The 12,864-nt window shown below is 44.7% G+C and overlaps 2 protein-coding genes across 3 annotated transcripts in view; one reads left to right on the forward strand and one right to left on the reverse strand.

Moving 5' to 3' along the window:
* The first annotated feature begins 4,092 nt into the window (after positions 1 to 4,092).
* Positions 4,093 to 9,755, forward strand: PPP4C (protein phosphatase 4 catalytic subunit). Of its 2 annotated transcripts, none has more exons than XM_044448038.1 (9): positions 4,093 to 4,141; positions 5,600 to 5,705; positions 5,808 to 5,859; positions 5,965 to 6,015; positions 6,099 to 6,200; positions 6,351 to 6,524; positions 6,813 to 6,939; positions 7,940 to 8,129; positions 8,298 to 9,755. In XM_044448038.1, exons 2-9 carry the CDS (start codon positions 5,608 to 5,610, stop codon positions 8,425 to 8,427), a joined length of 924 nt encoding a protein of 307 aa, XP_044303973.1. In that variant the 5' UTR covers positions 4,093 to 4,141; positions 5,600 to 5,607; the 3' UTR covers positions 8,428 to 9,755. The 2 variants fall into 2 exon arrangements, with proteins under 2 accessions (XP_044303973.1, XP_044303972.1); XM_044448037.1 differs by lacking the exon at positions 4,093 to 4,141 and adding an exon at positions 4,294 to 4,592.
* Positions 9,756 to 10,612: 857 nt separating this feature from the next.
* The window catches only part of TBX6 (T-box transcription factor 6), an 11,457-nt gene continuing 9,205 nt past the window's right edge, over positions 10,613 to 12,864 (reverse strand). Inside the window, exons 7-8 of the mRNA XM_044447690.1 lie at positions 12,510 to 12,705; positions 10,613 to 10,862 (exon numbers count right to left, since the gene is read on the reverse strand). Of these exons, the coding sequence (XP_044303625.1) occupies positions 10,613 to 10,862; positions 12,510 to 12,705 (446 nt within the window). The remainder of the gene's footprint in view (positions 10,863 to 12,509; positions 12,706 to 12,864) is intronic.

Below are 12,864 nucleotides of genomic sequence, written 5' to 3' on the forward strand. Positions count from 1 at the left end.
GTCCAAAAGACTTTAGGTCCAGACCCCACCTCTGGCTTGTACTGAACAACTACCCTGAACCCTTTTCTAACACCAACCAGAATCCCACAGAGGCAGTGCAATGTAGTGTTAGGCTGGGACACAAGAGGGCCAGGTTCAAGTCCTTACCCAGCCATAAAGCTCACTGGGCAGCTGTGGGCCAGTCACGGCCTCTCAGCCTAACCTAACTTACAGAGTTATTGGAATAAAATGGAGTGGGAAAACAAGCTGTCTAGGGTTTCTTTCAAGTGGAAAAAGAATTGGGGGACACAGGTGTCATACTTTCACAGGAGGCAAGCCGTTTTTCCAACCCTGCCCCTGCCAGCCAACTCCTCCCCTTTTTTCCCCTCCCAACCAGGCTCACTACCCATAGACCCATGATCTTCCTCACCCCCTGCAAGCCATCCATCCACCCCCATGCATGCATGCACCCAGCACACACATCCCTTCTCATTGCAAGCTCATACGAAACCATGCCCACTCTAAAAATGGTCCAAGCCTCTACCCAGCCCTTTCTTCCTAACTTCTCATAAATAGACCACACCACTCTTCCTTTCCAAACACTCCACTTGTTCCCAGCTATGCCCCACCCAAAAGCTGGCTTAATGTTATTTTCACTAGCCCACATTGCACTGCTCTCTCTGCCCCACCTTAAAACAAAAGGAGTACCATATCTTTCCATCCTCTCCTCCTCTCTCGTATTTATTTAGTGCCTGGCTGTTCTGCAGAGGCAAGCATCAGCCACCCACCATTTTCATTACCTAAGAATGTTTTCGAGTATATGTGGCCTAGGGGCATTCATAAGAAATTTAATCTGATTTCATTGTTTGGGTAACCTCCCTGGTAGACTGTAGGACTGCTATAGACAAAATATATCTTGACTTTAGCAAAGCTTTTGACAAAAGTGCCCCATGATATCCTAATTAACAAATTAGCTAAAAGTCAGCTAGGGGAAAAGACTCAGATGGATTCACAGTTGGCTACAGAACTGGACTTAAAGAGTGCTCATCAATGGCACCTTCTCAAACTGAGGAGAGGTAACTAGTGGGATACTTCAGGGTTCAGCCAGCCCTGGGCCCAGTGCTCTTCAACATGTTCATTAATGGCTTGGATGAGAAAGTGCAGGGAACGATTATCAGATTTTCAGATGACACAAACGGGGTGGGATAGATAATACCCTGGAAGCCAGAAACAAGACTCACGGTGATCCTGACAGGCTGCAGTGCTGGGCTGAAAACAACAGAATGAAATTCAGTAGGGACAAATGCCAGTTTCTACACACAGAAAAAGAAACCAAATGCATCTTTACAACATGGGGAATATTTGGTTCAACAATACTGCAAGTGAGGAGGATCTTGGAATTGTTGTGGATGACAAGTGGAATATGAGTCAACAATGTCAAGTGGCTGTAAAAAGGGCAAATGCTATTTTAGGCCGTGTTAATAGAAATACCACTTCCAAATCCTGTGAAATACTAGTTCCCCTTCAATCAGCAGTGGTTAGGCCTCATCTGGAGTACTGTGTCCAGTCTGGCCACACAAAGTTTAAGAAAGATGCAGACAAGCAGGAAACGGATCAGAGGAGGACAACAAGGATGATCCAGGAACTAGAAACAAAGCCCTAGGAGGAGGGGTTCAAAGAAACAGGCATGTTTAGCCTTGGGAAGACTGAGCAGAGATTTGATAGCACTCTGTAAGTACTTGAAAGGCTGTCACAAAGGGGAAGGACAGGATCTCTTCTTGATCAGAGTGCAGGGCACAGAATAACAGGCTCAGGTTACAAGAAGCCAGATTCTGGCTAGATATGAGGAAAATTTTCCTGTTAGAGCAGTACAGCAATGGAACCAATTATCTAGGGAGGTTGTGGACTCTCCCACACTAGAGGCATTCAAGATGCTACCGGATAGCCCTCTGAGAGGGATGGTTTAACTCCCTGCCCTGCAAGGGCAGGGGATTGGATCCAGTGGCCTTCTGTCTCCTTCCAATTCTACTAGTCTATGATGGCACTCACTTTGCTTTGAAGTGATCCCTGCTCTAAGAATTTTTAATTTTCTTTTTTAAGTGGGAGGGCTGGAACACCTCAGCAGATGCCAATAAAGATGTCCAATGTTACCTATTCCTGGGCCACAGGGTGCTACATATTATGAGAATACCACACGCACCTGGTGCTACAGGAGACTGGCACCTTTCAGCTGCTTTTGTATTGCAGGCAATGGACTCCAGTTTGCAATGAAACAGAGCAGGGCTGCTGAACCTCTTTCAGCCTGAGGGTTTATTACATTTATGAGAAGTTCTCTGGGATCACATTCCAATAGTGGGTGAGTCCAAAATACCAGGAATACCAGCATTTTCTAGCTCGAAGCTCTTATTGCCAATAAGCCTCAGGGCTGCATTCTAACCTTTGAAAATAAAGAAAAACCACACAAAAGCTGGGAAACTACCAAATTATCAGCAGTCAAGGTAAAGGAGTGGAGCCATCTGGGGAACTTAAGAGGACCAAATCTGGCCCAGCAGTCCTGAAATTGAGGGGAAAGTGCAACCATAATCAGTACTCATACTGAAAGATTTAAGTAGCAATGGTCAGGCTATAGAAACAGGATTTATGAGATGCATTTGGTGGATTTACCATTTTGTCTAGTGTTGGTCAGTTGAGCTAACCCAGCATCTTTAAAGTTTTGAAAGGCATTTCTTGCACATAGTATAGAATGGGGGGTGGGTGAGACATGCTTAGGAATTTTTGCCAGGATGACTAAACACAAACTGAATCAGATCCTCAGCATATTTAGTAATTTCTCACATTCCAACTGCAGTATCATGAAGCTGTTCTCACTCTCATAAGTGCAGGAAAGCATAATTTTGGTACCATTGGCTACTTCGTGCCAAAGAGATTTTATGCCATTGCACAGCAGAATATGACTTTCTATTCAACTTATTCAGGACCTTCTAAACATGTTTCGATGTGTTAGAAACTAGCAAACCTCTATGAGTGCTTCTTGGACTGAAAGCCTCTTCACAACAGGATCTGAATTCCTTGTGCCCATAGGAAAGTAGAAAGCTATCTTTTGCGGATTCAGACTACTGCCCCATTTAGTTCAGTACTGCGAATACAGCTTAGCGGAACTAGAGCATTTTTCTCACCCTGTCTGGAATTGCCAGTGACAGCATCCGGGTCTATGGCATACAAAGCTTGTGCTCTGCCATGGAAATCTGGCCCTTCCGCCATGTGGCTATCATACCTGTGCAAAGTGCCATTTCTCCGTCTTTCTCCTACCCCACAAGGCATGTTGCAGCCTCCTTTCTCTTTCCACCTCCGCTAAGAGATAAAAATGCGAAATGGAAAGAGTGTTGTTCTCAGAGGGTTTCAGTGCATTTTCTTTTGAGGACCTTTAAACATTCATGACGCGGCTAATGCCACTCTCGTGGCTACTGCCCTCTTATTTTTAACCACCACTTTCCTCTTGACCCCACGTATATGGAAATCTCTCTTTATCTAAACCCCAATAACGTGATGCTCACGGAGATGGCTGCCTCTTCCACCCATAATATAACATCACTTCCACGACAACGTTCTTCGGTTGTCCCTTCCTCTAAATCCCTGACTATAGTTGTGTTCCATGTTGCCTCGCTACGAGCAAGCAGCCCCCTAGTCTGATAATATATTTTCTTCTATAATGATCTAGTATATAATATATGGAGAGCCGGGTTAAAAGAAAGCGCACGTGATGCCGGCCGTGACGGAAGCCTAAGACCATCGGGAAGTTACCTTTTCAATTCATTTCTATGGAAGCGCGAGCACGGAAATGGTATCGGGAACCCTTTTGAAGTTACGCTTTTTAAAAATCTTAAAATATGTTACGCAAAATGGCTTCCCGGGACAATTTCCGTCAAGACCTGCGCTGCGCCGGCTTCCTCCTTAAAATGGGGGCTGTGCGTCACTTCCTCCAGGTCAAGGTTCCTCCCCTTCAAAGGAATAGGGAAAAGGTCGTCCCGCCCCCGAGAAGGAAGCGGAAGTGACGACCGGCACCAATAGTTAGTGGGAGAGCCGGAAAGAGAGGGGGGGAAGGGCCGGGCCCGGGAGCCGGAGGGAGCCGCCAGCGCCGCCGCCGCCGCCGCCGGGACCCCAGGTACGTGGTTGGGCTCATGCGCGGGGCCATCCCTTTTGTTTGGGTCCGTTCGTGCCTCATGTTAGGGCCAAAGGTGCCGGGGAAAGTTGGTTGCTATAGAGATGGGAGTTCAGTAGGGTCGGGGGAGGACTGTCAATACGGGTCGTGGGGAGGAGAGATCGTGGTGGTTTCTCACTGGGGCTGCGAAGGCTGTGAGAAGCCTTCAGTGGGGTGGTGAGATTGGCAGGGTTGGTGGGGTCTGGAGAGAAAAAGGGAGCGTTCCCCAAAAGTTTAATGAAGGGGTATCCAGGCTGCTAGGGGATGGCAGCTTTCCCAAAGAAAGGCTCCTTATATTGGTATTCTGGGGACGGGGTGGCAGCCCATATGTAGACTTGATGTATTTACCTGATTTATTTTTAGGTTTCCCTTGGCAGCTTTGAAAGGATGTGGACTCATTTAATTGCTTAGACAGGTGATGTGAGGATTACAGAAGCAAAGAGGGCTTGTGGGGGGTGTTGTGATGTGTATTGGTTGGGAAATAGATGTTCAAGTGTTATTATGGTAAGAGGAGAGAATCGATCCTGTTCTTTTCCATATTTGGTTTACCCTTGGCTTCCCCTGCTCTGCACATTTCCTTATCACCTCTTCTCTGAATATTGCAGGGGCCATGAGAAAATGATAACAACTGATGTAGTAGAGGCCTGGATAATGAGATGGGATGATTAGATTGCTATAGCTTTCCTTTAGTAGTTGATATGAATGGAGACTGGGAGAAGGAATGGTTTTTCCTAGCCTTTGAGGATAATCTTCTTACTAGAAGGCTCCTGAAAAGGATTCTTAGGACACCATATGAGGGCTTTAATCGTCTTGTATCTTTTTGACCTGCATACCTTGTAACAGAAGTAACATCTATGGAAGTTCCTTGAGTGTAGAGCAATGTTGGTTGCTTTTGTGACAAAGTATTCTTCATTTCTAAACAGCTAATCTCACTCAAATTCAGCCTTCCCAATCTGGTGCCCTCCAGATATGTTAGTCTGCAGTATTCCCACCATTCAGCATGGTATGCTGGCTCAGGATGATGAGAGTTGTAGTCAGCACCAGTTTGGGTAGGATGTAGAGGTAACTGAACTAGGTGCGGCTGCATTAGGGACTTTTTGTAGCATTACACAGAGGACAAAATCTAGGTGGGACACAATTTATACAAAGCTGCTAAGTAGTTCTGCCAATGATGCCAATAGTTCCATATAACAGGTACTACCTACCTTGGCTCGGTTGGAAACATGGCCTTTTTCTGCCTCCTTGCTACAGAACAGACTTTCAGTAATCTGGAGGGCAGATATGAAGATACCATCTATCTTAAGCTTATTTCATGTTTCTATAAAGGGTGCAAAAGTTCACTTTCGTTCATCATCCTGGAATCCTGGTGATGAAAGGCAGTTCAATAATATCTTTTAACAATAATACACTACTATTCTTCAGGGGGCAAGATGGCCGAAATCAGTGATCTTGACCGTCAGATTGAACAACTGCGGCGCTGTGAGCTCATCAAGGAGAGTGAGGTCAAAGCCCTCTGTGCCAAGGCCAGGTGGGTACTGGCTGATATCTTTAGGAATAGTTGTCCTGAGGATGTGACATACAACTGGTTGTGGTGAAGAGTGACTGAATGTGACATATCTTCTTTCAACAGAGAGATCTTGGTGGAAGAAAGCAACGTCCAGAGAGTAGATTCTCCAGTAACAGTGAGTCAGGGTTTAGGGGAGTATTCGGCCATGTTCTGGGACTGGCATGATAGTAGCAATAGTCTTGTGAACTTTATTTTCCTCATTTCTAATGTATCTTTCCAGGTTTGTGGGGACATTCATGGCCAGTTCTATGACCTTAAAGAGCTCTTCAGGGTGAGTACTGCCATCTGTATAATTTCACCGTAACTTTTTGCAGCTTTCAAACTTCTTTATGCATCCTTTGTCTTCATCTATAGGTGGGTGGTGATGTGCCTGAGACCAACTATCTCTTCATGGGAGATTTTGTGGACCGTGGCTTCTACAGTGTTGAAACATTCTTGCTACTGCTGGCACTCAAGGTTAGGAGATTTCCTGAGACATTCAAGAGTACTGAAGGCTAACTTTCCTTACTACCTGTTTGAATTCTACATGCATTTCAAGTGTCAAGAGTCCTAGGTGACAACTTTTTAGGTCTGGTTTAACCTGGTTCATTTCTCTTCTCCTTGCAGGTCCGCTATCCAGACCGGATCACCTTGATCCGTGGCAACCACGAGAGCAGACAGATCACCCAAGTATATGGGTTCTACGATGAGTGCCTGAGGAAATACGGCTCTGTCACTGTGTGGCGTTACTGCACTGAGATCTTCGACTACCTCAGCCTCTCTGCCATCATTGATGGCAAGGTGAATGTTTGTAGGGTGTGCATGTGAAAGAGAGCAAGAGGGAATATTTGTTTGCATAAAACCATCGTTGTTGTGTAGCACTTCACTAAACGGAATAGGAGCTTGCTGCAACAGACCTGCAGTCTAAAAAATCTGTCTGGGTTTCTGGAATGGGGGATGAGTTCAGAGGTTAACATAAAGCAGGAAGGCGATAACGAGGGTCAGGTAGGGCAGAGGGAGTAAGAGTGGCCGGTGAGTCCTGTTGGCCGTAGGACTTTGATATGTATCTGTGCTCCTGCACTGTTGCAGATTTTCTGTGTCCATGGTGGTCTGTCCCCATCCATCCAGACGCTAGACCAGATCCGAACGATAGATCGCAAGCAGGAGGTTCCTCATGATGGTCCCATGTGTGATCTTCTCTGGTCTGACCCTGAAGGTACAGCTATGAGGGGAGTGGTATGTGTGGGTGCATGCAATCACCGGGTGCTGGACAGGGCGGTGGATACTGTTCCATAAGAACTGCAATAGGCAAGGATGAACTGGGAGGTGGATATAGCGGTAAAAGAATATGGGTAGAAGAGTTGGTGTCACTAATTTTGTATGAAATCTGTATAGGAATCCCGATCAACTTTAATCTTACTCTGCGAATCATTAGCTTTATGCTCAGGAGAGACCACGAACAGTGGACGGTGTTCTGAGTACTCCATGAAGGTGATCTAATGACTTTGCTAGGGGGTTTTCACTTCTCATGTTTGCCAGCATATGATCAGGGTTTCAGTTAAGGCGGGGAACTCCATAACCTTTATGGCATGGATGCTGAACCTCTTGGAGCCTGAGTTCGTTGTCTTGCAGTGGCTGGGAAAGCGCCAAATGATCAGTGGTCAGGGTGACGGGGTGGGGCTAGAAGAAGTTGCCATGGCTGCTTAACAAACCCCTGAAGGAGCAGATGGCAACCCCAGGTGGACCAGACTTGCCCCTCAGGCCTTATGTTCTGCATCCCTGCTTTATGGCACAGTGAACCAAAGAAACATAAAGCAGCTTTCTCCAGCCTTGTGCCCTCCATATGTTTTGGGCTTCAGCTCCCTTCAGCCAGCATGGCCATTGTCAAGAATGCCGAGAATTGTAGACTAACCTATCTCAGGGACACCAGGCCTGCAAGAATTCTGGGTCTCCCACTAAGAGAGTGGGGACCTTGTGCCTCTCTCCTTCACCCTTTCCAGTTCTTATTTAAAGGAGTTAACTGTGCAGTGGGGAAATGGAGCAGCCCTTTGGAGCAGATTTTGGGAGGGCTTTTCATAAAATCTTTCCAGTGTAGCTTGCAGCAAATATACCTGCTTGCTGATTGGCTTTGTTCTGCAAGTTCATCAAGGGCAAGAGCCCTCTTTTTCTTGGAATGTGGATTCCTATGTGAAAACCATCTTTGTGGTTCTTTATAGACACTACAGGCTGGGGCGTAAGTCCCCGTGGTGCTGGCTACTTGTTTGGCAGTGACGTGGTGGCACAATTCAACGCAGCAAATGACATCGACATGATCTGTCGGGCGCACCAGCTGGTCATGGAAGGGTACAAGTGGCACTTCAATGAGACAGTCCTTACAGTGTGGTCAGCTCCCAACTACTGCTACCGGTGAGGAAATGGAAGGGATGTGTATGGGGAAAGTAGGCAGACAGGGCTAACCTTGGGTTGTGTTGGGTATAGAAGGAAATCCCAGAGAGCTAACTAGCATAATGGGTTTTGTTGTATGACAAAATGAAATCTGGGCACCCCATTTTGATCCTTTTCCTCCACATGCAGATGTGGGAATGTAGCAGCCATCTTGGAACTTGATGAACACCTTCAGAAGGAATTTATCATCTTTGAAGCAGCCCCTCAAGAAACTCGGGGCATCCCTTCTAAGAAGCCTGTTGCGGACTACTTCCTGTGAATGCTTCTCTCATCTCTCCCCGTGTGCGGCTTCTGTTTTCTATTGTTGTTGGGGTGGACAGCCTTTTTTCAAGTTTTGGCAGGGTTCAGGTCTCTTCCCCCTACTTTTCTCTTCCCCTTTCCCCAATAAATCTTCAATGCTGGACCCCTTAGACTGAATTGGCCATCTTTTCCACACTACTGAATCCTAGCCAATCTTCCTGATAACTTTAGGGCTGCCCTAATTTATATCCTCCACCTAAAATAATTCTTGTGACTTTGGGTCACTGGAAAAACCCAGAACTCTCTTGCTGTCCGATCACCCCATGCAAAAATACAACCCAGAAACTGAGAGAAGCTGCGGGGTTCTCTGATTTTTGGAGAGGCATAGCTGACAGCTTCCTTTTCCAGCTCTCTGATTCCTCTCCAGTGCTTCTCTACACTCTAGAAGGACTGGAAATTATTAGCAGAGAATGTATCTGGCAGAGAACTGAATTTGGAAACAGAGAGAAATCAGCTGATAGGAGGACTGAATCTCTGGACCAGTTCCCTGCCTCTGTGCCACTTAGGTGCTTCCTGATTTAACCCTTTTCTGGTCAGCTGACCTTGGAACTCTTACTGTTTTGGTGCCATTCCATAACATTTAGGCAGAAAATAGGAAGTGCTTCAAACCTTGTTGTGCCTGGTTGCTGGAAGACCTGGAACACTGGTTTCTTGGTACTTCAGTGTATAGTCTGCTTAAACTACATGGAATAGATTGATCTAGATTAGGCAGTGGTTCCTTTGTCTGTTACACCCCTTGTTCCTAGCTTTTTGGCCAGTGGAATATTAGACTCCCCCAACTTACTGTACCAGAAAGTCCTGACTTTTCAAGAAGTAGTACTCCTTCAGGTCACAGGAGGTTCTGTGTAATATATAGAATCCATTCAACTCTGGTGATGGATTTATTAAATCTTTTATTGGCTGATCTTTATCTGGTACTTGTCCTTCCTGCCCTTCTCCCTGAGTGGGACCACATCACGTTAATTAATTTGACCAATGGGCATATTCTGTCTTCCCTACCACCTTGGATTCCTACCCCCTGTGGGGCTGGTGTATCCAGATGCCCTCCACTCCCAGGCTCAAAATTCCTCACCCTTTTATTTCTGTGAAGGAATACTTGGTTCAGATAGCTATTTAGAATTAGAAAGGGAGGGGGAACTTCCTGCCACTTTCCCTACACTTAGGATGGGCTTTTCCCTCCCATCTCCCATGATCTGTCTCTGCTCTAATTTTATTTTGTTTTCATTTTGGTTTTTTCCTATTTACAACTTTTAGATAAAAAATTCTAATAAAACTAAGAAAAATTGACTTTTTGTGCATTGTATATTTCTAATGCCATATGATTTATGAGTGGAGTGCATGTTGAGTGCTGCAGAAATGTCTGATCTGCACAGATGTCCCCCGCCTTCCTTGTCAGTCCTTGTTGCATCCTTAAGTAATGTAGTTCCTGAAGGAAGGGAAGGTTTTCATATGCTATTCTAGCTGCAACTGATAAAAATAATGAGACTCCTGGGACCCAATTCTGTGCATATTTAGCTAGGGAAAAATATTCTACAACTCACAGGATTCCCAGTGGGAATTATAGGACCTTTTTCTGTCTAAACATGTATAGGGTTGCTGCTTTAATGGCTTTAAATCATGGCAGATGGAATTGGTGTGTCTTGTGGAATTTGATATCTAAAGTAGTAACTGATTTTTTTTTTGTAAACAAGCTTCCAATTCATATGCTGCTTTTTTGCCACACACTGCTGGGATCATCACTCCATTACTTCGAATCCCAAAATGATGTGTTGTAAAAGAGAACTCCTGCCCTAATTTATTTCATGCTGTCTCAGTGTGATGTCTTAAATGAGTTGCTACAGCCTTCTCAAGTGTAAATAAAACCAGTTAGGCTGTCTCAAAGAATTTTCCCTACAGAGGAAGAAACAAAAAACAGAAACGTATCCTGGAACTTGAGTTGTCTAGATTAGTTGCATACATACATCATGAATGACAACAAATGCGTGTACTGTTACAGCCTTGGAGGGATTTAATGATAAGTAGCATACAAACAGGTTTACCCCTTCCCTCTTCTAAATGGACAACAATAAAGGTGGGGAGAAACACCATAAACATATGAGCAAAGAGAATAGAATACCTGGGGACAGGTTCTGTGAATGGAAGAATTAGAACATAGGTGGCTGTGAACCCGGATAGCTAGATGGGGCCCCATAGATATGTGGGGGAGCTGGGTAGGGTGTGAAGCTGAATTTGAAAGGGGGGAAGGAGGAGGCATCTGGTGGTTCTGCCCCACCAAGGAAAGGAATAATATCCAGGCTATTCCAACTTGTTGGGAGCGTTGCTCTGAAATCAGATTGCTCAGGAGGTGACTTAGTATTGGGGGAAGATGGAGGAGCTGCCATTTCTTGACTTGGACTGTGGAAAAAGATAATATAAGTTAAACACATGTGTTTGTTAAACTAGCTTTCCACAGATTTTTTTTTTTTTTTGCAAATTCCATTTGGTTTACTTTCCCCATATCTGCTACTGCCATGTGGTGATCTGTGTGTGTGGGCATCCACATCCTATTTCTTGCCACAGTTTATATATATTTCTTGATCTAAGCCTTTATTTCCCTGTTCATTCCACTGAAAAACGATGGCAAATTCTTCCATGGCACCCTAGCTAGAGTATGCAGTTAATTTTGACCTTTATTATGGAATGCCCTTCATGTGCTGTCTTGGGTGCCTGAACAGGATGTAAAATGGTCATAAACTCCAGTGAGGGATCCTGCATATAAGAGAACTTGGAGTTGTTCAGTGCTCCAGTAGAAGAGTACGCAAACAACTGAAGACATGTTTACGATTAAGTGGGGATATCTTGTGAATAATACTAGCTTCTATCAGATTGTAAGCCTAAGGATAGGGACTGTTGCATTATTTTTGTAAATTGCTCTTTGAGCTTTTTTGACTAAAAGCATAAAATGCGGCTAATAATGCTGGTTTGACACAACTAGTAACAAATAGTGGCTCCTCCTTGGTATAGATAAAGCATGAATGTAAAAAGCCATGTGGCAGGCCTTCTTTACCCACAAAAGGCTGTCGATGTAATTTTGCCATGTCTCAAACTGACACAAGAAGACAGAGGTAAACGTTCGTAAAGTCTTGTCCCGGTGGCTTTTTCTTCAATAGTGTATAACCAAATTGTACAAATGTATCCGACAATATGTTTTCAGGTTAAGGAATGCTGCATTGCACAGAGAACTGGACTTGAGGGCCTTTTTCCAATTCCATTCCAATTCTATGAATTGGCTGTGACTCTAGCCCATAGGCTTGCTATTTAAATATTTTTTAAGAACAAGCGGTCTACCTAATGTGCATGCATATGCTTACACATCAGTCTTATCACCCCAAAAGTGGGATAGGTGTGCACAGTACCAATCTTCAGGCTAACAAACCCTATTTAAACCTCAGTGCTAAGATGTTTACAGAAATGCTCCAAATTTCTTGCCATACCTAATGCATGTGAGTATTACATAAACGTGCCAGTGGGTGCCGAAAACAATTTGGGCAATGCTGACTTTTCTTTTTAACAGAAAATGCTTTTCAGTGGAACGACATAGTTATAGTTAATTCTATATACTTGATTGTTTATAGCTGTATCTGAACATATTCACAGCACTATGGAATCCATTGCCTGGATTCTACTTCTGGAGTGCTTTTTAGTTGCCTTTACCACATATTGTTATGCTCTGTGTGACAATACCTTAGATCAGTTCTGCAATTAAATCTGTGTTAGTTTGCACCATTTTGCTTTCTTTGCTAGTTTTTTGCAGCCAATTCATAATGGCTGCAGCTTGAAAATTGCAGAATGGTGTCTTCGGAGCTCAGTACAAGGCAAAAGAAGTTGCATACAGTGGGAGCACTTTCCTCAGACAAGTTACACTAAGTACCTGAGATGATCCAGATCACCCAGAAATGTTGCAAACCATTTTATGAAGTAGGAAGATTGCCTTTAGGGTTAGAGATTGGTTACTGACTGGTAGAGACTGTGATGTGAATGGTTTTATGCTTTTGTTCTCACCTGCAGTAGGGGGGTGATGCATTTCGCAAGCCATGAAAGGCAGCTGGATGCTGCATATAAGCTTCGGCCCCATCGGGATTGGTTCCTGCAGGGGAGTAGAAGGAGCAGGAAGGTTGTGAAAGTGCAGGTGGTTGCTGTTGCTGCTCCAAAGGTGTTTCCTCTGTTAGGGTGGAGTCACAGGGGCCTTTCTTGCTTTCTAGGTCGTGGAGAACATGCAGATGGGGAGGGACAGGAAAACAGACAGTTATAACGGGAAAGGGAGCAAAACAGGGACTTCATTCATGAATTATATGGTTATTCTTCCTGTTTTCCTCCAAAGAATTAAAGGTGGCTTACATAATTCTCCTCTCAGCCT

This window comes from Varanus komodoensis, unplaced genomic scaffold (assembly GCF_004798865.1).
Source record: "Varanus komodoensis strain SLA01 unplaced genomic scaffold, ASM479886v1 scaffold53, whole genome shotgun sequence".
Classification (NCBI taxonomy): Eukaryota; Metazoa; Chordata; class Lepidosauria; order Squamata; family Varanidae; genus Varanus; species Varanus komodoensis.